The sequence below is a fragment of the Typopeltis vanoorti genome, chromosome 6, assembly GCF_054136105.1.
Source record: "Typopeltis vanoorti isolate ZY-2024b chromosome 6, IOZ_Tvanoo_1.0, whole genome shotgun sequence".
In the NCBI taxonomy this organism is placed as follows: Eukaryota; Metazoa; Arthropoda; class Arachnida; order Uropygi; family Thelyphonidae; genus Typopeltis; species Typopeltis vanoorti.
Genome location: NC_143554.1, coordinates 57716115 through 57737866, shown reverse-complemented (window position 1 = coordinate 57737866; position 21752 = coordinate 57716115). Strand labels below are relative to the sequence as shown.

Below are 21752 nucleotides of genomic sequence, written 5' to 3'. Positions count from 1 at the left end.
CTAAAAGTAAAAAAGATTATAAGAATGACATAGCCATATCCTGCATTATGGGCATTTTAGAAAATATACATAGAACACTACTTAAATATAACATTAAGACGACCTTCAAAACTCTGACAAAATTAAGAAATTTAATTAGCTCTTCCAAAGATCCTCTTCCATACCTGCCCCCCCCAGGGATTTACAAAATTCAATGTACCTGTAACCTACGTTACATAGGGGGGAAACACATCATTCCAGTCAGAAAGGATGAACACAAACGCCACATTAAATACCTCCACTATGGGAAAAACCACTCCAAACATACCACAGAATTGACTGGAAAGGCACCAAGTCCATACACAACACCAAAACCTGGTCTGAAAGAAAATTCAAAGAAGCTTATGAAATTCTAAAACATCATCCAAATCTGAACAAAAATGATGGATTAATTATTCCAAGAATGTGGAGGATCCATCTTCAACTCTCATAGCAACCAGAACAACCCCAAACAGAAAATTGCAACACTAGGACTTTAGAAATTGTCTATGTAGTTCTGTTTTTATTTTATTTTAAATTGTTTAATTCATTTTTTTTCACCAGAGGTCAGGCTAGGGTAAATGATTAACAAGCATTTAGATTCATCTTACTTTTGTATGTGCCTTGTCATGCAGCTTGTATCTTATATGTATATATTTTTCTTGATGACCTCAATACAGAGGTCGAAACATTGAATGTTACTTCCTTAATGTTAAGTAAAGTAATTATTCTAACACATGTGTTGTGTCTCCATAAATTCTTCACTATGAATACTGTGTATCCATAAATTCTTCACTATGAATACTGTGTATCCATCTTCTTTGTCCAATGAAGCAGTCACCTTCTTGTAATAAGTAAGTAAATTACTAAAACATGACATCTCTTTAGCAAATCATTGCTGTCCATCAAAGTTGATGTTACTTTTGTCCACCCAATTCTGGTTCTTACCAGCCTCTCAACAGTTTAACCACAACACCTGACACACAGATTTGCCTATAATTTGATGCTCGAGTTTGGTTACCTTCCTTATGAAGCAGCACAATCTTGCCCGCCTTCCACTCTTTTGGAACTTGATCCAATGTAAGACTCATTAAACAAATATGTCAAGGCAGATGTCAATTCCCTGGCACATTCTATCAAAATATGTGTGGATATATTATCAAGTCCCACAGCCTTATTAACATAAAATTTGTTCAATTCCCCACATACCTGTTGCTCACTTACAGTCAGTCTCTCCTCCTCCTCATCCACTGCTCTCAAACTTTCCATGATGTCACACTCATAAGAATGAAAGACCTTTATGAACTGCTCATTAATCTCTCAACTATATCCTCTGCAGCAGTTGTATGCATTTATGGAATTGATTATTACCACTTCTCTCATGTTGCCTCCATAATGGCTTGTTCCTCTGTATTACATGCTTAATCTCTTCATTCATTCATTTCACACCTACCTCATTTAACTTTCTGACCATTGGAACACATTTGGACATTACTTTTAATAGACAGTTCTTGAATCATCATCCAAGCAGCACTGATCTCCTTTCCAGCCAACTCCTCATTCCATGCTACACCTGCAAGCTGTCTCCCAAGCTTCTCATGATCACCAGCCTTGTAGTTACACATATAACCGTTCCTCACAGAAGTCCTCCAACTGCTGGCAACCATCCAAGTAATTGCTTCATGGTCACTCTCCAACTGGAGATAACATTACAGCTCATTTATAATAACATCCTCTGATGAGATGATCAAATCTAAGACCCTCAATCCTCGTATGCCCTCATATACTGCCTGAGGTAGTTGTCACTCAAAAACTCGAGAAACTCATTTTCTTTACTTCTACTTGCCATCACATCATCCCAGTCTATATTTTCATAATTAAAATTGCTCCTAATGATCACCCTTTTCTTATTTGGTTGGCTAATTTTATTATACATTTCATGGTCACTACCATCCACATTACCAGGTCTATAACAACATCAACTAAGTATTTCATTCGATTCACCTCTATTTCATACCATACAGTCTCAAAACCATTGCTACTATTTCCCTCTTGCATCTCTACTTTATATGGATATAACTCTTTTTCTATCATCTTTTCCATCTTTGCAAAATACATCCTACCCTTCCATCTCTATTCCTGTCAGAATGTCATCCTCATTCAACCATTTGCCTTCTTTCTTATACTTCTAGCAGGGACGAACATTCCAGGTGTGCTATGTGTGCAGTGCTCATCCACAGAATATCAGTATTACTAATATTATATTTTTGCATTTATTCCTGTTTAAGACTCCCCTAATTGTTTCCTGGTTTCACATGATTCCTAAAAATAAAACACAATATACTAATGCTTCATGAAGAGGGCACTTTTCGATGCGTAAACAATGCATCACATTCACATTAACAGCCTGAGTGCTTTCAAAATACATACACCTTTGAGTCCTTTGAAAAGATGTAAAGAGTGCACAGCATTTAAAACTACTAGAACACTATGAATTCTTAGTTCTAGTAGTTTTAAATGACTGAGAAGGCAAGGCTGGGTGAGCTCTGAGACAATAGCACCTACAGGCTGTGATTGGTTATTGTGTCAATCAATCCAATTGTCATGAGTTGCTGTTTTTGTTTTCTGAGTTTCATCTGTTTTGCATGCTTGAAGTGTGAACTGATGTGGGAAGTAAGTTTTTATATATAATATAGACAAGTTTTTAATATATAAGTTTCCATAAATTTATAACTTTTTTGCCCATATTTACAATGGGAAACAGTGTTGACAATCTACTGAATGTCCCATTTCATGCCAGAACTTTTGTGGATTGTATGACTGTACTTGAATGAGGTAAGCCTTGTCCTCCTCTTCCAAATTTAAAGAGGAAGCACTAAGATGCTAAAACTGAGTACATCAGACACTTCTCTGTTTCACAATACAGTACAGTAGAATGGTTAACTGGATGTGAGGTGCAGTCAAGACTTTTTTTGTTGACCTTGTTTATTATTCTCCAGAGAGAAAGGCATTTGGAATAAGTATAGATATTCTGACCTTAACCATTTAACAGCCACAGTGCAAAAACATGAGCATTCCCAATCACATGTTCAACCATTTTTAAATCTCAAGATGTTTGGAAAACAAAGAATTGACACTCTCATTGACAAACAATAAAAAATTTAAGTTACCTGTCATAATGAACAGGTAAAGAAAAATAGATACATTTTAAAAAGATTAACTGATGCTGTATGCTATTTGGCTAAGAAAGGACTTCCTTTGAGAGGTCGTGATGAGTCTGAAGATTCAACTAATCAAGGAAATTAAATAGAATTTTTAAATGCACTCTGTGAGTACGATTCTTTTTTAGACAGTCATTTAAAGGATTCGACTGCATTTCAAAGAACTTCTTCCACAGTACAAAATAATATTATTAGCACTATATCTGATGTGATTAAAGATGCTATAAAAAAAAGAAACTCCTGCAGCTACATTTGTGAGCATTATTCTGGATGTTATGTGAAAATTGCAGCTATCAATTTTTTTCAGTTTTGTCTGTAATGGACAAATATACATGAAAGGTTCATCGGATTTACAGACATAAGTGATGATAGAACATTGAGCGGTCTTTTTAAACATGTTGCAAACAGAGTTGAAGAATTTAATATCAAGGACAAGTTAGTAGGCCAAACTTATGATGGTGCCTGTGTAATGAGTGGCCGTATTAATGGCTTACAGAAGAAAGTTATCGAGACATATCCTTCAGCAACATTTACACATTGCTATGTCCACATTTTTAATTTAGTTCTGAAGCAAAACCTCTTGAACATCAAGGAATGTAGATTATTTTTCCAAGCTATGAGTGAATTGGCAGCATATTTTTCTAAATCATTGAGAAGAATAAATGCTTTGCAAGATTTTGTTGCTAAAAAATTACCCTTTGTCGCACCAACTAGATGGAACTTTACTTCCTGTTTAACAAGCACAATAAAACGTCACGGACATCAATTCATTGAATTTTTTGAACACATAGTGGAGATTCTGGGAAATGGAATGTGGATCAAAGCTTGTTGTTTTTTGCATTTCTTGCAAGATTTTCAAACAATTTTGTGGCTAGAAATTTTTTCTGTTTTATTTGGTTTTACTGATGTCTTGAATAATATACTGCAAACTTCATCCTATGATACATTGTACTGTTGTAAAAAAAGTGCATGACACTATGAAACAGCTTAGGAATGACAAGGAACATTGATTTGATGATATTTGGGTTTCCGTATAAAAGAAGAAGCATACATTATATATTTGGTTTAATCCTTTATCCAAGTGTAAGCAAACAAAGTTTGCACCTGAAGTATTTTGAGGACTGGGGCAACTCATGGCAAAGTGGTACAAGTTCTCATCACTTGCCTTAGTATCCCATAATGCAAACCACATATCCTTGCAGGCATGTATAATGTTATGCATTAAGGGAAAGGTCACTACCCAGACCAGTTTCTATCTTTATTGAAGTGCTGTTTAAGTAAAGACCTCTCTAAAAATTAGGGGTAGGGGTCCCCCAGATCACTCCCTACAAGTGACCGAAGGACCGTCCAACTCAGTGTTTTATTATTATTACCCAAGACCCCTCATGGAGTCAAAGACTCATCTAGGAGGACCTTTTATCATACAAACAGCTCATCATACTGTGCTTTAAACACACTCAAATTCTCTGCAGACACCACACTCTCAGGCAAGGCATTCCAATCATTCACAACTCTGCAAGAAAAAGACCTGCCTCTCACTTCCCTACTCACACCCTCTTTATACAGTTTCCAGGGATGACCTCTGGTTCTCCCCTGATCTCTCACTATTTTCTGTAAAACCCTGGCATTGATCCTATAACACCCACTTAATAACTTAGGTCTCTATCACATCTTCCCCCCCCCTCTTCTTCCTGCCTACCAGACTCTACAAGTTGCATCTTCTCAATCTTTCCTCATACTCGACATTCCAGAGGTTAGAAACTACCTTAGTCAGTCGCCTCTGAACCCTTTCCAACATCTCTTCATCCTTCTGAAAACCAAGTGACCAAATCTGGGCACAATAGTCCATGTGTGGCCTAATCAAAGCCTTACGCAATGAAACAAGAATCTCCCTACTTCTATAAGTCAGTGTCCTCTGCATCATTCTCAAAAGCCTTTGTGTTGTCTTCACAATTTTGGTTATGTGTCCCCTAAATTTCAGATCCTTATCCACTATCACCCCCAGATTTCTTATTTCCTCCACCTCTGACAATATATCCTCACCAAGCATAAATTCTACATCCCATTTTTGTTTTCCAAATTTTAAAACCTTACATTTTGCAACATTGAACTCACATCCCCATTCCCGTGCCCAATCACTCAATTTATTCTTCAAGTCTACAAATGACCATCTGACAAACCGTTTTTGTATGAATTTGCATTTTTTTTTTTTTTTTAAAGAATTGGATTCCTTCTTCTGCATAAAAAGAAATGCTGTTTATATGCATTAATTATCTTTGAAGTTTTTGGCAAAAATGCAACAAACACTTCAAACATGACAGAATTTAGTAGTTCCAATTATGTGTCACAACAGCATATGAGAAAACAGTCGTAGTGTTAGCGCCATTAAATGGGAGGCCACACGAATGAAATTGAATGAGAAAAGGAAAGGCATATAAAAGAGATAACCAGCTTATGCTGAATGTAGTACTATTTGCTGGCCTGGTTGGCACATTTGCTCTCCATCAAGCACGCTGCAGAATGGATGTTTCTCTACCACCTGAAGACTTTCACAATCATCACTGCCTAATAAGAAACCACTACCACTCTGCATACCAGAGGCCTGGAGGGAGAAAAAAAAAGTTCCATGTTATCTCATTCTTAGCCTTCTCATGGTGATAAATGTATGATACACTTACAACCTTTCATGGGTGGATTTAATATAAAAAAGATACAAAACAAGAAAGTAACGTGCATGTGGTGAAAGTGTCTTTTTTGATCTTGAAGACTGACATATGACTCAAGCTGTAAGGATGGTAAAGAGGTGAAGAAGAGTTTTAAAAAAAAATAATCTAGTGCTGATTCTATCAGCATACGAAATAGGAAACACAAAATCTATCATACAATTCCTTGAACTCACAACGTTCTTGCTCTCACCACTCTATAGCAATGCATTTCCACGGTTCAACCACTCTCCACTCCTCACCCTCTTGCTCACAGCTTCCTTTTGCAACTTCCAGGGATGGCCCCCTTGTCATTGCTCCTTCCCACAGTTTCACAAGAACAGTGGAAAGGAGTGATGACAGAACATCAGGAAGGCGAGAAAGAACTCCCCATTGTCAATCCCGCAACTACCTCTCAACAGTTTAAAAGTCTCAATCATATCACCTCTCCTTCTTCCATCCACCAAACTCTGCAGTTCACATTCCCTCAGCTGATCCTCATAACTAACATTGTACAATCCTGAAACCATCTTTGTTATCTCCTCTGTACCCTTTCCACAGTTAATTTATCCCTCAAATCCTGAGGAACCAAATTTGAGAACTATAGTCTAAATGTGGTCTGATCAGGGTCTTATACAATGGAATGATAACTCTTATCTCTGCAGGTCAGCATCCTTCTCAGCATTGCAATATGTTCCCTGAATTTCAGTTTTCTATCAATCATCACCCCCAGATCTCGTCTCCACTACTTCCTCCAGTACAGCTCCTCCAATCGATATATCCCAAACAATATATCCTCACCAAGCATAAATTCTACATCCCATTTTTTTTTTTTTCCAAATTTTAAAACCTTACATTTTGCAACAGTGAACTCACATCCCCATTCCTGTGCCCAATCACTCAATTTATTCAAGTCTTCTTGTAAGGCCACAACATCTTCTCTACTCTTCATGGTTCATCCAAACGTTGCATCATCTGCAAACAACTGAATATCTCCATCAAAATCTTCACCAATATCATTAATACACAAGTTGACAGCAATGGCCCTAAAACAGACCCCTGAGGCACACCACTAGTAACTTTTCTTTTCCTGGATATCGCTTCTCCCATACACAACTTGTTGATACCTATCAGATAGCCAGTCTCCAATCCAATGCACCAATCTAATATTCAACCCCATCTATTCTAGTTCGACTATCAACTTATCATGCGGTAATCTATCAAAAGGCTTTGTGAAATCTATTATCGAGACATATCCTTTAGCAATATTGACTAAAACATGACCTCCCTTTAATAAATCCATGCTGTCCATGAAAGATAATACCATTGTTGTCAACCCAATTCTAGATCCTAGTTCTCACAAGCTTTTCCAACAACTTAACTACAATACCTGGCACACAGATAGGCCTATAGTTTGAAGTTCTATTACCTCCTTTATGAAGTGGCACAATCTTGCCCTCCTTCCACTCCTTATGAACTTGACCCAGTGCAAGACTCGTATTAAAAAAATATGTCAAGGCCGGCGGCAACTCCTTGGCACATTCATTCAGAATAAGTGGTGATATGTTATCAAGTCCCACAGCATTATTTGCATCTAGTATTTGCTGTTTTAGGGATACTTGTGACATAAGACTGAATGATATATGCACGTAAACACAAGAAAGATATTTAATTAACCATATATTTCGGTCTGGAAATAGCAGACCATCCTCAGTGGTATTACAAGAACAGTTATTTTTAACGATTAATTGTTAGTATTCTAGCTAGTATTTTTTTTTTTTTTAAACTGTTCTTGTAATACCACTGAGGATGGTCTGCTATTTCCAGACCAAAATATTTGGTTAATTAAATATCTTTCTTGTGTTTACGTGCATATATCATTATTTACATCTAGTTTGCTCAACTCCACCATACAACTACAATACCTGGCACACAGATAGACCTATAGTTTGAAGCTCTATCAACTCCTTTATGAAGTGGCACAATCTTGCCCTCCTTCCACTCCTTATGAACTTGACCCAGTGCAAGACTCGTATTAAAAAAATATGTCAAGGCCGGCGGCAACTCCCTGGCACATTCCTTTAGAATAAGTAGTGATATATTATCAAATCCCACAGCATTATCTACATCTAGTTTGCTCAACTCCCCCATACACCTCTTGCTCACTTACAGTCAGTCTCTCTTCCTCATTATCAGCTGCTCTCAATCTCTCCATGAAGTCACATTCACAAGATTGAAAAACCTTTATGAACTGCTCATTAAGTATCTCCACCACACATTCTGCAACAGCTGTCTTTATACTATTTTCTCCAATCAATGTCATTCTTTCTTTTTCTGGCTACATATCGAAAGAATTCCCTAGGATTCTTTTTGGCTTCATTAGCTAACTGCTGTTCATACCTCTCTTTAGCTACCCTCACCAACCGTCACCCACCTTGCCTGGTCTTTATAGTCTTCGTGGAATTGGTTATTCCCACTTCTCTTATGCTGCCTCCATAATGCCCTTTTTCTCTGTTGCATGCTTAATCTCTTTATTCATCCATTTCACACCTACCTTATTTAACCTTCTCACCCTTGGAATACATTTAGACATTGCATCTACTGGATAGTTTTGAAAATCCCCCAAGCTGCATTGATCTCTTTTCCAGCAACTCCTCATTCCATGCTACACTCAGTTGTCTCCTGAGCTCTTCATAATCATCCCCCCCCCGTAGTTCCACATATACCCTTTTCTTACAGAGGTCCTCATACTGTTGTTCCACTCGATGACAGGCTCACCCCATCACCGAGAAGAACTTCTCAGTGTTGGTTCTAACCAGTGGCAGGCTGATCAACATTATTAGTTCAATGGATTAGCCTTTCCCTAATAGTTTTTAACTGAACTACTAAATGTATTAGTGGCTGTTTATATTCCAGTTAGGTGTTTATACTTTGAAACAAATCTCTTTTCTTCTCCTTGTTCTTCTAATTTTGCCATCATAAATTCACTTATTCATGTCCAGACTTTATAGGATCACATGCTATTCCCTCTGCCCAGCAACTTATAGGACACACATATCACAAATGTTGATTATTAATAATTTGTTTGCCATTAATGAAAGTATTTTTACTCACACTTATTCTTTCCTTTCATTTCTCATTCTCACATGTCTTATAAATGATGGTTCATATATTTTCACCTTTGAGTAATTCAAATATACCAACCAAATAGAGCATTCTCCTTTATTATTGTTTTCTAATAAATCCCAAAACAAACAGATTGTTCCCCCACTCTACGCAGATTTAGTTACAATTAATTGATAAAGTATTCAAAGTTATCCTACAATTGCTTGCACTGGACCAATTAAGATGAGTGCTGATTCGCTATGTACTCTCAACACTTTCATACATCGATAAAAATGCAATCATATGGTCAAATTGACGTGAATTTTGTAGTGCAGGTTGCATAACCCACATGACAGCACACCCAACCAAAATGGGCATGCGATGCCACTGACTTCTAGCATTTGTATACAAACATAACAGCTCATTCCTTGATCTGTAATAACTCCATACTTTTTTTTGAGCCAATCCTTTTTCTCTTTATTCATCTCAGAACCTTCTTCAAATCCAACTGATTTCCCTTGATCTGAGGTCATCCCCCTTCCTTTTTACATACATACAGGTTACATATATACATTTTTCTTTTTATAAAGAAAAGGCTTAAAATAATTTTTGATGAGACATCCTTTCTTTAATCATGTACTGCTCCACTCTAGTTTTGATCTTAGTACTGTTCTATGAAGGGGACTATAAGGTTCTGATAAACACCTAGAACAAAAATTGATATTAAAGCAACTGATATAACCAAGAAAGAACATATCTTAAAACCCTTTAACCCCCATGTTTCATGAAATTATAATAATTTGTTCTTTTTCTTTTAAGATATATAAGAAGATATGTCAGAACTTTTGAAGAAATTTGAAGACACAGAGGTGCATGCTGTCATCAAGTTATTTTGTGCTGCAAGAAAAGTCTGCATCTGAGATTCACCAAACTTTGTGTGAGAATTTAAGGGACTGTGCCTCAGCACATTCTACAGTTGTCAGATGGGTGGTCAAGTTTAAAACTGGGCATCCTGAGACAACGGATGCCCCCAGGTCAGGAAGACCTTCTACAGCAATCACACCTGAAAACATTAATGCAGTGCATGCCATCTTTGATGATAGACAAATACCAGCCAAAAACATCACAAAGACTCTGAGGATATCCAGTGAATGAGTTGGGGTCATTATCCACCAACATCTGGATGCAGAGAAGTGCGTTCCCAAATGTTTGAATGCCAACCAAATGCGAGAACGTGTGCTGTCATCTCAAGGGATTTTGAATCATTCTGAGAAATCATGCGCAATATTTGGCTCATATTGTGACTGTTGATGAAACGTGGTTTCATCACTATGACCCGAGACTAAACAACAGACAATAGAGTGTAGACACAAAGGTTCTCCACAGCCAAAGAAGTTGCAAACCCAAAAGTCACCAGAGAAGGGTCTTGCCATTATCTTTTGGGATATGGATATTGTGTAATTCTTACCGAGTACCTCAAAAAACAAACAAAAAAAAAAAAGGTGAAACTGTTAGCATCCTTCTCAGCATTGCAACAATCCTTTGGGTTACCTTCACCACCTTTGCAATATGTTCCCTGAATTTCAGTTTTCTATCAATCATCACCCCCCAGATCTCTTGTCTCTCCTATTTCCTCCAGTACAGCTCCTCCAATCGAGTATGCAGCCTCCCATCGATGTATCCCAAACTTCAAGATTTTATTTGCTGCATTAAACTGAAACCCCCATTCATTTGCCCATCTGTCTAGTTTATTCAAATCCTCTTGCAGGGCTGCCACATCCACTATTACAAAAATAATCCTTCCCAGCTTCACATCATCTGCAAACAACTGAATATCCCCTTGCAATTCATTGACAATGTCATTGATATAAAGGTTAAACAATACAGATCCCAGTACTGAGCCCTGCGAGATCCCACTGGTAACCTTCTGCCTCCTTGATATCACCCCCACCATACATAACTCTCTGATACCTATCAGACAACCAATCTTGAATGCCAAATGCCTTTGCAAAATCCAAAAAAATAGAAGTATATGCCTTTCCCTCATAAACTGCTCCTGTCACTTTATTATAAAAGGCAATCATATTACTAAAGCAAGAGTGCCTCTTAACAAATCCATGTTGACTCTCACAGATAACATTACCCTCATCTGCCCAATGTTGTATATGGTCCCTCACTAATTTCTCCAAGATCTTAACAACAACTACTGATGAAACACAAACTAGCCTATAATTAGACACATCCAGTCTGCTACTGCCCATATGCAATGGCACTATCTTACCTTTCTTCTATTCCTTGGGTATCTTTCCCATAGCCAGACTTTCATTGAAAAGTCAGGTCAACGGAGCTGTCGGTTCTTTAGCACATTATTCATCCAGTCCCACAGCTTTACTGACATCCAGAGTATTCAGTATTTGGAACACACTCTCCTCTTGTGCCTCTAAACCTCAAACCTGCCCTAGCCCTCTAGTATTAAAACTTACTTCTACAGGATGAAATGTTCCAATAAGATGTTCATTGAACGATTCCACTATGTCCTATGCATCAGTCACTCTATTCCCTTTTTTATTCCAATGTCATTCTTCTACAATCATTTCTCCTCCTACTGGCCACATAGCTAAAAAATTCCCTAGGATTTTCTTTGGATATTAGTGCCAATCTCTTCTCTCATTCCAATTTCGCCTTCCTTACCATACTGGTCACTCTCTTAGCCTGAATCTTATATTCTTCATGCATCTGCTCTCCAACCCTCTCCTTATATCTCTTCCATAACCTCTTTTTTAACTGCAGTTCCTGTTCAATGTTGTTTGTCATCTACTTTACTCTATCCTCTTCTTCACTCGTAGAATACAGCTTAATATTGCTGCTAACAAAAAATTCCTTTACAATTTCCCAAGCACTAGTGATATCCCGGCCTTCCAATTCCACTCTCCATGGAACTGCCCCAGGTTGATATCTAAGACTATTATAATCACCCACCTTATAATTCCACATACGTTCCTTTTTTCTTTGATACTCCTGCATATCTATTCATTTTCCACATCAAAACCACATGGTCACTCTCTCCAACTGAGGGGGGGGGATGTCATCTCAGTTATTATCAGCTCTTCTGATGCTATGACCAAATCCGAAACTCTTGAATCTCTTGTTCCCTCTATTACATGTTGCCAAAGACATATTAATTAATAAGGCATCTCACAATGAGTCTTTAGGTAGATGGTCAGAAAACCGAATGCTGCAACAAATTTCGTGTGTCATGTGATGCTTAGGCACATCTACATCTTTTAAGTAGTCCACACTAAGGCAACTCGGGGATGCTGAGGATTGTATTCTCGTAAGCTCTCAGATCAACTTACGAGCCTTTCATAGTTTCATAGATTCGGCTTTGAAATAACGTTGGATTTAATAGCTACTTTGCCTATGTAATTTTGCATTGCCAAAATGAAATGGCTGTTTCTTTTAGTATTACTAATTGATTGGGAAAGCCAATCAACACCAGTTTGTTTTTGCTTTTTTAACTTTGTCAGCAAGAAAAAAAACTAAAATTGGAGGAATTTCAACCTAGAAATAAACCTAGTATAGAAAGAGATGAAGAACATAAGACTCAAAGCTGGAATATAAGAGACTGGTTATGCAATGACTTCTTTTGTGATGTGGTCAATAGGAGGACATATGATTGTAGAAGAATGACACTGTTAAATGGAAAAGGAAATCAAGTGGTCATTGAAGATGACATAATGGAATTGATTATTAGAGGGATGGGGAGAGTTTAAGGTTTTGAATACTCTAGAAGTTAATAAGGCTATGGGACTGGATGGAATTTCATCACATTTCAAGAGAATGTGGTAAATAACTGAGCATTGAGCAGCCTGCTCACTGAAAGTCTGTCTATAGGAAAGGTGACCAAGGAGTAAAAGACAGTGTCACTGCATAAATTGGGCAGGTAGGGGTAATGTTATCTGCAAGAGTCAGCATGGATTTGTTGTTTCATTATTATTGCAGCATTATTGTTTCAGTAATCTGGTTTGGCTATTGTACTAAAATAATGACTGCAAGGCATATTGCCATTACATTTTGCAAAGACATTTGACAGGGTGCCACATGATAAACCATATGGTACAACTTAAATATTAGCTTAAGACAGACCTAGAGATGTGTATGATATTGCATGTCATTTGACAGGGGATATTTAATTGTTTACATCTTCAGCGCTGATGTGATATATGGCTTTCATATGGCTTTTAGCTTTGGACAAGTTTTAATAAGTGCATAGGTATAAGCATATTGGCAGGAATGTGCTTTGGGAGGTGGACAAGATTTCAGATCTGGTAGGATAGTTGACACTGGCCTGAAGTTCAAAAGACATTACAACTGCTGCAAAGGCTAAACAGTACCTGCTTCTACGATAAGGAAGTGGATGTGCCACTATATAAAGCATTGATCAGGCAACATATAGACCATTGTGCTCACCTAAGTTCCAATGCCATGTAGAAACTCTGGAGAGGATCCAGAGATGAGTGACTTGGGACTAGGAAATTTCAATTTCTCTCCATAATCAACATTCCAAAGTTTATAAGATAGACAGAAAAGAGGCGATATGACAGAAATGTTTAAGTTAGTAAGGGAGTTTACTAGATTAATACAGAAGAGACTACACATATAATGGAAAGTGAGAATGAAAGATCATCCCTATAGAGGTGGTGAAGAGTAATTTCTCTATTATATTGAGTGGAATGTATTGTGAATGAGTTTAAGGTTCAGTGTGATTGATATATATTGCTCAGAGAGAGAGAGTAGAAAGAGAGAGACCACCATGAGGAGTCCATGAGAGGACTTCATGGAGGTCTGTTATAATAATAAAATGTTTAGAACAGCACCCAAGAAAATACCTACACACACAACAATCTTTATAAAAAAATGCAGTGAGTCTGAAATAGAGGGATCATAATTAGTTGAATTACTCTGTTATGAACAACAAAGCTTTTTCAGAATATTTTAATGCATCATTTGAAGTGCGAGAACAATATTACATAGTTGGGTACAGTCTGATGAGAAATTGTATATTGTATTGAAAGGAAGGACACTGGGTTAGAAAACATGAAAAGAGTTTGTGCTAGGAAAGCTAAATTGTAGAAGTCATTTTTGTGTTATCTTTGACAAAGGCTGGTGAGGTGAGGTTTTTTTTTTTTTTTTTTTTTTTGCAAAGTAGTCAAGATTATTTTAGTTGCACTAAATAATGACATGGAAATCAGTTTTTACTTAAGAAATTAGTTGTAGAATGTTTGTGAAATGAGAAATCTGGTGTACCATCATCAGTAAAATGATGAATAGGTTTCAGGTCAGTGAGAGAAGAGCATTAATAACCAGGTAAAGGTAAAAGAACAAAGCTGTGGGGACCTGCTTGCATTACTATTAGAAAAAGACAAATTACTATTACATGAGAAGAAACTGGCTACCCAGTCATAATAAGGATGATGATGACAAGATCTGCTGTGGATCGTAAGATTGACAGAATCCATGTTGTTTAATTAGTGAGAGCATTAACTGTTAATGACCTTGATTAATTTAGGACTAAGATGATAGCATCCTTTATCTCAAGAATAGGCTACTTGCATGCTGTTGTGCAGATGCCAACTGAGGGCGAGTATAAAGACCCCAAGTTTGGAGGTTGGGATAATACTACTGCTGTGACCAACAGACCTTCCTTGTCTAAACCAGTGACACGTGTGTGTCAATGGCAGCACACCACAATGTTTTGGGTGACACCCAGCGTTAATCAACACCTGACAACAACCATTCTTCCTGTTTGAGTTCAGTTCAGCTTTTGCATTTGTGAGAATAAGAAGCGAGTTGAATTATTTCGTGCCAGTTCAACAATCTCTCATTTTTTGTGAAATTCGTAATTTGTAATGAAAAGTTTTTATTTCTTTAACATTCTAGCCCTGTTATGGAGTCAAGCCAGCAGAGTCAAGTTACATTTTTTGACAGACCAAACTAAAAGATTTGCCATCACAGGTTGAAGCTACGTGAAATTTTGATATCCTTTTATCAAAAAATAAAAGGAAACATTCAGTGTGTTGTTCTTTATAGGAATTAATAGGAATTCAGAAGAATGATACCAAATCAGATTTGTTTAGAGCTGATGGTTTTATTTGTATACATTGGTGAGAACATAGAAGTGAGGCAAGTTTTTTTTTTAAGATGATGAGATTGAGAATGAAATTCTCAAATGTGTGGGAAGGCTCATAAGTTCATCGTGCATGTTGATTAATTTTAACAGTATAGATGAGAACACAGACTGATAAGAAAATAACTATTAACTTATTGCATATTTTGCTGGTATTCTAGCATCTTCAAAAAAAAAAAATAATAATAATAATAATAATAGATACATCCTGCACTACTGCTATGGCAAGTCAGGTCACATGCTTTAGATACCCCTGCACACAGGATCAATTGGAAAAAATAAAAGTGCTGCACAGAAGCTTTTATAAGTCAGAGAGGTTGTTCCTGGAATCAACAGAAGCCTTGAAAATACTCCAAACTTAAACAAGTATGGCTGTATAAATTTGCCAAAGATTTAAGAGACAGTTATCTTAAGACCAAATTAATACCTGCTTTCTTTCTCTGTTTTTCTGTTTTTTTTTGTTGTTTTTTTTTCCCAACATAAATGGCACCTAATTAGGACTTTAGTTGTACATTACAATTGTTCAAACTAGTCCCATTGTTATACTGGATTGTTGTTGTCTTGCATACTGTGACAAACTGTTTTTGTGCTCTGAAGATGCTGGATAGAATACCAGCGAAATATCAACAATAAGTTAATAAATAGTTATTTTCTTATCAGTCTGTGTTTTCATCTATACCGTTAAAATTAATCAACATGAGAATGAAACTGTTTTACATAAAACAAAATTTGTGATATGCCACTGGTCATGGGACAAATCAATAGAAAACACAGAAACTGCTTGTGTGTTTTATGGCTCTGATGCCAGTGCGTTATTGTCTGTTAATTGCAGGAGCATAGGAGAAGAAACACAGCTGTTATGGTGGGATTACTAAGTAAGATTGTGTGGTATTCTGGACAACTTGTAATAATGAAAGCCACTGGAGCTACAGACGTGTTCTCACTACTCGAGAGTGTAGAATGCGAAATCAATGTTGAATCTGCACAAATGCAGAAATACCGTTAATGTGATTACAGAAGAAATCATACAGAGAAACCTCATCAACATTAAACTGGTAATAACCCCTTACCATCTTATACATCTCAGTCATGTCTTTCCTCCTTGAATCTGTCTTCCTATTTCCAACATTCCAGAGACCAAAAACTTCAGTCATTCCAATATCTCTTTATCCTTTTTGAAAACAGGTGACCAAATCCATATGCAGCCTTATGAAAACCTTATATAATGAAGTCATAACATCCTTACTTCTACATGTCAGTGTCCTCAGCATCATTGCCATAATTCACTATGCTCTCTTCACAATCAACTCAGATTCCTTATTCCCTACGCCTCCTGTGTGATATCTCTACTAACTGCATACTCTGCATCCAGTCTTTGCAGCATCGAACTGGTCACCCCATTTATCCAGTCTATTGAAGTCCTCTTGCAAAGCCACAACATCTAATTTACACCTCATACTTCTTTCCAATTGCATCATCAGCAAACAGCTGCAGATCATCATTCAAACCCTTACTAATATCATTAGAATACAAGTTAAGCATACCCTTCAGGGACACTACTAGTGACTTTTCCTCTTCTGGGATATCACCTGCTGATAATTATTAACAACTGGCTTGGTAAAAAAAAAATAAAAAATAAAAAAATATTGCTTGCTATTGTGGATTGAAGTACATGCCAATCTACATAACCATTGTTGGTTTAACAACTGGCTCACATGCCACTAAATATCACTTTCCATCCATTCACAAATTGTTGATACCAATCTCCAATCCAGGCCCATCCATTCCAATTTAATTACCAACTGGTCTTGCTGCAATCTTTCAAAGGTTTCTGCAAAATCTCCCACTTTGTTGTAATAAGTAAGTAGATTGCTAAAAACACATCTTCCTTTATGAACCCAATTCTGAATCTTGGTCCTCGATAGCACTTTAATCACGACTCCAATGTCTCACTGTTATCACCTCCCCTTATGAAGTGGAACAATTTTGCCCTATTTTCCTTCCTTGGGAACTTGGTCTAGTGTGAAACTCATGTTAAACGGATATGTCAAAGCTACTGTTAACTCTCTGGAACATTCCTTCAAAACACAATATATCATCAAGCTTAGAAGTTTAATTCTCTCATATGCTCCTCCCTACCTATTGCATTCACATTCTGTATGTTGCCATGTTCACAAGGATGAAATAAGTTTATAAATTGCTCATTTAATATCTCAACTATGAGGAGGAGCTGAGAAGTTCTGATAAACACCTAGAACAAAAAATATATTTTCTGATGCGATTTTTTATCTCAGAGGATTGCAAATGATGCATCAGCATGCAACAAGTGTATAACACTTTGTGGGGAATATGTAAAATAATGTGTAAGTTACATGGTTCTTCCTCAATTCCTTCATGGTGATTATCAGAACTTCTCAGCCCCCCCACCCCCTCAAATATCCTCCAAAGAATTTATCATTAAATTCATTCTGTTTGCTCCCAGATGCTACCCATCTTTCTAATATTCTGTCTGTAATTAAAATCACCCTTTTCTTATTTGCCTATATATTTTCTTCTCACTGCTCTTCACAGGAGAAGGAAATGTACTGCTACTATTTATCCCTAAATCCTCTGCCTCTTTCCTGCCTTGTCAATCTGCATATCAGTTACTATATATCATTTTTATTTTGTTGAAAGATTTTTCACTTGGTTTTTGCACTTGTCAAAGATCCTTCCTCCTTCCCCCACTCCTCTGGTTTTCCACTTACTATGGAAAGAATAATATGATCTACTCTATTTTAGAGTATAGAAAATTTCCAAAAGAATTTTAGTATGTCTTCACATGCATTTTTCACCCCTCATTAATATATGACTATGTCAGGTTTTCTTTGAAAGATTTTATGACAATCTCATGTTATTTAGTATAACATGATACTTCCATTTGGTACTATAACATTACCAAATGGAAGGATCTCTGGAAAGCAGCCAAGAACTGTTTGTGGCATTGTACAAAAAAAGAGCATTGCATGAAATTTACTCAATCGGAAAGACATGGGTTCAGAATATACGAGACCATTATAAAGGCTTCTGAAATGACAGGTGCAATGTTTTTCATTCCACTTAATCAAAAGCAGGAAACTGATGATGAGATCTAAAAAGGAAAGCAAAAATTAGATGAAATCAACTTGGTCATTAAACAATATGCTTGCCAGTTCTTTTGCTAAGCTTTAAGTAAAAGAAATAATAACATTAGTAAAATTTAACAAAATAGTTGAATGATTCCTGTGTCAGAGATTAACTGTTTGAGTAAAAGAAATTATATATTAAATTATATAGAGGCCAATAACTTGTGAAGTCATCAGCCTCTATATAATTTACAATCAGCTCAGATTCTATATACAAGTAGCTCAATTGTGAAGTCATCAGCCTCTATATAATTTACAATCAGCTCAGATTCTATATACAAGTAGCTCAATTGTGAAGTCATCAGCCTCTATATAATTTACAATCAGCCCAGATTCTATATACAAGTAGCCCAGTCATGGTCACTTCATTGTGAAACAAACATTTCACTTACTCACTGTTGCATATACTAGCTGTGTTGTGCTCTGACGATGCCGATTTGAAATTCAGCGAAATATAAGCAGAAATATATAAATTCTAACTTATCTATTAGAATTTAGAAGGTTGGTCGATTGGTAGAGCCTCTGCTACTAATGGCTCAGTTAAGTAAGTTTGAGCGCGGTTAGTAGTTGGAAGGGGACCAATCGTTCGATGCTGTCGGCACACTCTCCCTCGATGAGTCTTTGGACTCCCTGGAGGTGTCATAATAATAATAATAATAATATCAGCCTCAGACACAAGAGGTCCTGAGACCTATCACAGCCTCTATATAATTTACAATCAGCTCAGATTCTATATACAAGTAGCTCAATTGTGAAGTCATCAGCCTCTATATAATTTACAATCAGCCCAGATTCTATATACAAGTAGCCCAGTCATGGTCACTTGGTGAGTGGCCAAGCAGTTAGAAGAAATAAAAAAATTTGATGTGTATTTGAAGGCCTAAAGGAATATGATCTCCACAGGAATACGATGGCTAATTTTAATCGCAATGACAACAGACAGTTGCTGGATGGAAAGACCTCAGTTTTATTCTTGTCATTATATGTTGAGTCTTTATAAGGATGTAATCTTTTCGACTTTAGATATGTCATGCAGTCTAGTCTAATTACTGACATAGGAGGATTTGTTCTCCTACATACTAGTTACAGAATACTTGTAATTAACACAAAAATGCATGGTACAATGCTGATGGCCAGTGGTCTCTGAAACCCCACAGTGGCATAAAATAATAATAGAGAAAAAGCATAACAAATTTAACTACTTGTAGCAATATCTGTTGTAAAAGTAAATACTCATATAACTATAAACTAATTGGCATCAATAATAATACCTAAACAACAACAACAACAAAAAAAAATTCCTCCTATTCAACTAATTACTCAATTTTGTCACCTACTAAAACATTCATTATTACCAGTTTATGCAATTAACATAAAGTATAGATGCATATTAATTTTTAAACAAAAATCGCGGTAATGTGTTAAACTAAGCAGATATCAAAATTGTTTAATTCCTAAAAACTTTTCATAAACTTGGAAATTGTTATACAAACTTACGGAATTCTTCTTCAATGAATGTCAACAAAACAAATGTTACTGCTAAAGTTGCTATTACTCCGACAACTATGACAACACATACTGCAAGATTTCTCCGATAAAGCTCCTTGGCTGTTAAAATCATCTTAAATGAGAAAATGCCTGCGTCTGGAAATATCGGAAGAATTTAAGACCTGAGGTTGGATTCATCAGATCCCTGAGACTCATTCTGAAACACGCCCCGCGCAAACGTATGCCCCTGATAACAACGTATCTATCAACAATCAAACTAACACGTGCTGATACGAACGTAAACATCCCATAAGACCGAAAACCAGGGCAGTGAAAAAACAGAAACGCTAAGACTCGCAGCAGGGCATCTAAAATTAATTATTATAATTACGGCTATTATAGCCTGTTTTTGTTTAGGAGCGTGTGTGTCCCTTATTTTAAATACATTGGCTATTGTTACTCAAAAAAGGGGTATATATATTTTAGGGCATTATGGGTGAGTATAGGAGGAAATTATAGCAGAATAAAAGAGGTGGAAAAATTTTGTACATACCTTGTTGAATACTAGGATGTCTTCCGATTTCATGATCCTACTGAAGGTTGTTTATAACAAGGGGGAGGAAGGAAGCGTGAGGGGGGGGGGGGGTTGACTTAGGAAAATAATTTGGAAACCGGGGTTTTGTGCTAATAATATATATATACTATTCTGTTTAGGGGCGCATATTGGGAAAGGGGGGGAGAGGAGAGAAGGGCAAGGGTTTACTTATGGAGAAACTGGGGCACCTCTGCTATAATAGGAAGCAATTATTCTGCTACAGTTGCCTCCTATACTCACCCACAATGCCCTAAAATATATATACCCCTTTTTTGAGTAATAATAGCCAATGTATTTAAAATAAGGGACACTCCTAAACAAAAACAGGCTATAATAGCCGTAATTATAATAATAGTGTTTAAGAGAAGTAGCATGGGAATTTTCCCAGAAACTATACCTAATTATAAATTAATATTATTATTATTATTATTATTATTATTATTTTAACGGTGTCTCCAAGGAGTCAAAAGACTAATCGCGGGAGACCCGACATTGACACACTGACCATTATTTACACAATACCTGTCATACCTCTCCTTAAATTCATTCACAGTTGAAGCATTCACAACCACCTCTGGCAAAGCATTCCACCCATTCACAACCTTCCAAGTAAAAAAAATCTAGTCCTAACACCCTTGTTAACCACACTCTTACACAATCTCCAGGGATGGCCCCTCGTTCTCTCACATGCTGAACTGGTCTTAAGATTGTGTAAAATATCCACATCATTTGAATTGATTATCGCTCTTCCCAATTTTGCATCATCAGCAAACATGTGGATATTTCCATTCACGGTATTTCCAATATCATTGATGTACAAATTAAACAATAGAGGACCAAGAACTGAGCCCTAAGGTACACCACTAGTCACTTGCCTTTTCCTGGACTCAGCTCCTCCGTAAACCACTCTTTGATATCTGTCCACCAGCCATCCTTTAATCCAAATCACCATCTTCGGATCCAAACCCATTTGCTCTAATTTATGTAACAGAGTTCCATGTGGAATCGTGTCAAAAGCCTTTGCAAAGTCAAGCAGTATTACTGAGTAAGGATTTCCTTTATCCAACTCCACTGTTACTTTATTATAGAACGTAAGCAAATTACTTAGGCAAGACCTACCCTTCACAAAACCATGTTGCCCCTTATAAAGTATCATATTGCTGTCCACCCAGTCCTGAATTCTAATTTTTATCAATTTTTTCTCCAAAATCTTAACCACCACTCCAGATATATTGATTGGTCTATAATTTGCAACCTCAGTCTTAGAGCCTC

The 21752-nt window shown here is 36.7% G+C and overlaps 1 protein-coding gene across 3 annotated transcripts in view; it reads right to left on the bottom strand.

Annotated features, from left to right (window-relative positions):
- Ids (iduronate 2-sulfatase) overlaps positions 1-20175 on the bottom strand; it is a 192051-nt gene extending 171876 nt beyond the window's left edge. For all 3 annotated transcript variants that reach the window (XR_016548485.1, XM_090394841.1, XM_090394842.1), the window contains exon 1: positions 19895-20175. Coding sequence is in view for 2 of the 3 variants with exons in the window: in XM_090394841.1 (XP_090250967.1) it covers positions 19895-20018 (124 nt within the window). In the remaining variant the exon portion in view is untranslated. The remainder of the gene's footprint in view (positions 1-19894) is intronic.
- Between the last annotated feature and the right edge of the window lie 1577 nt (positions 20176-21752).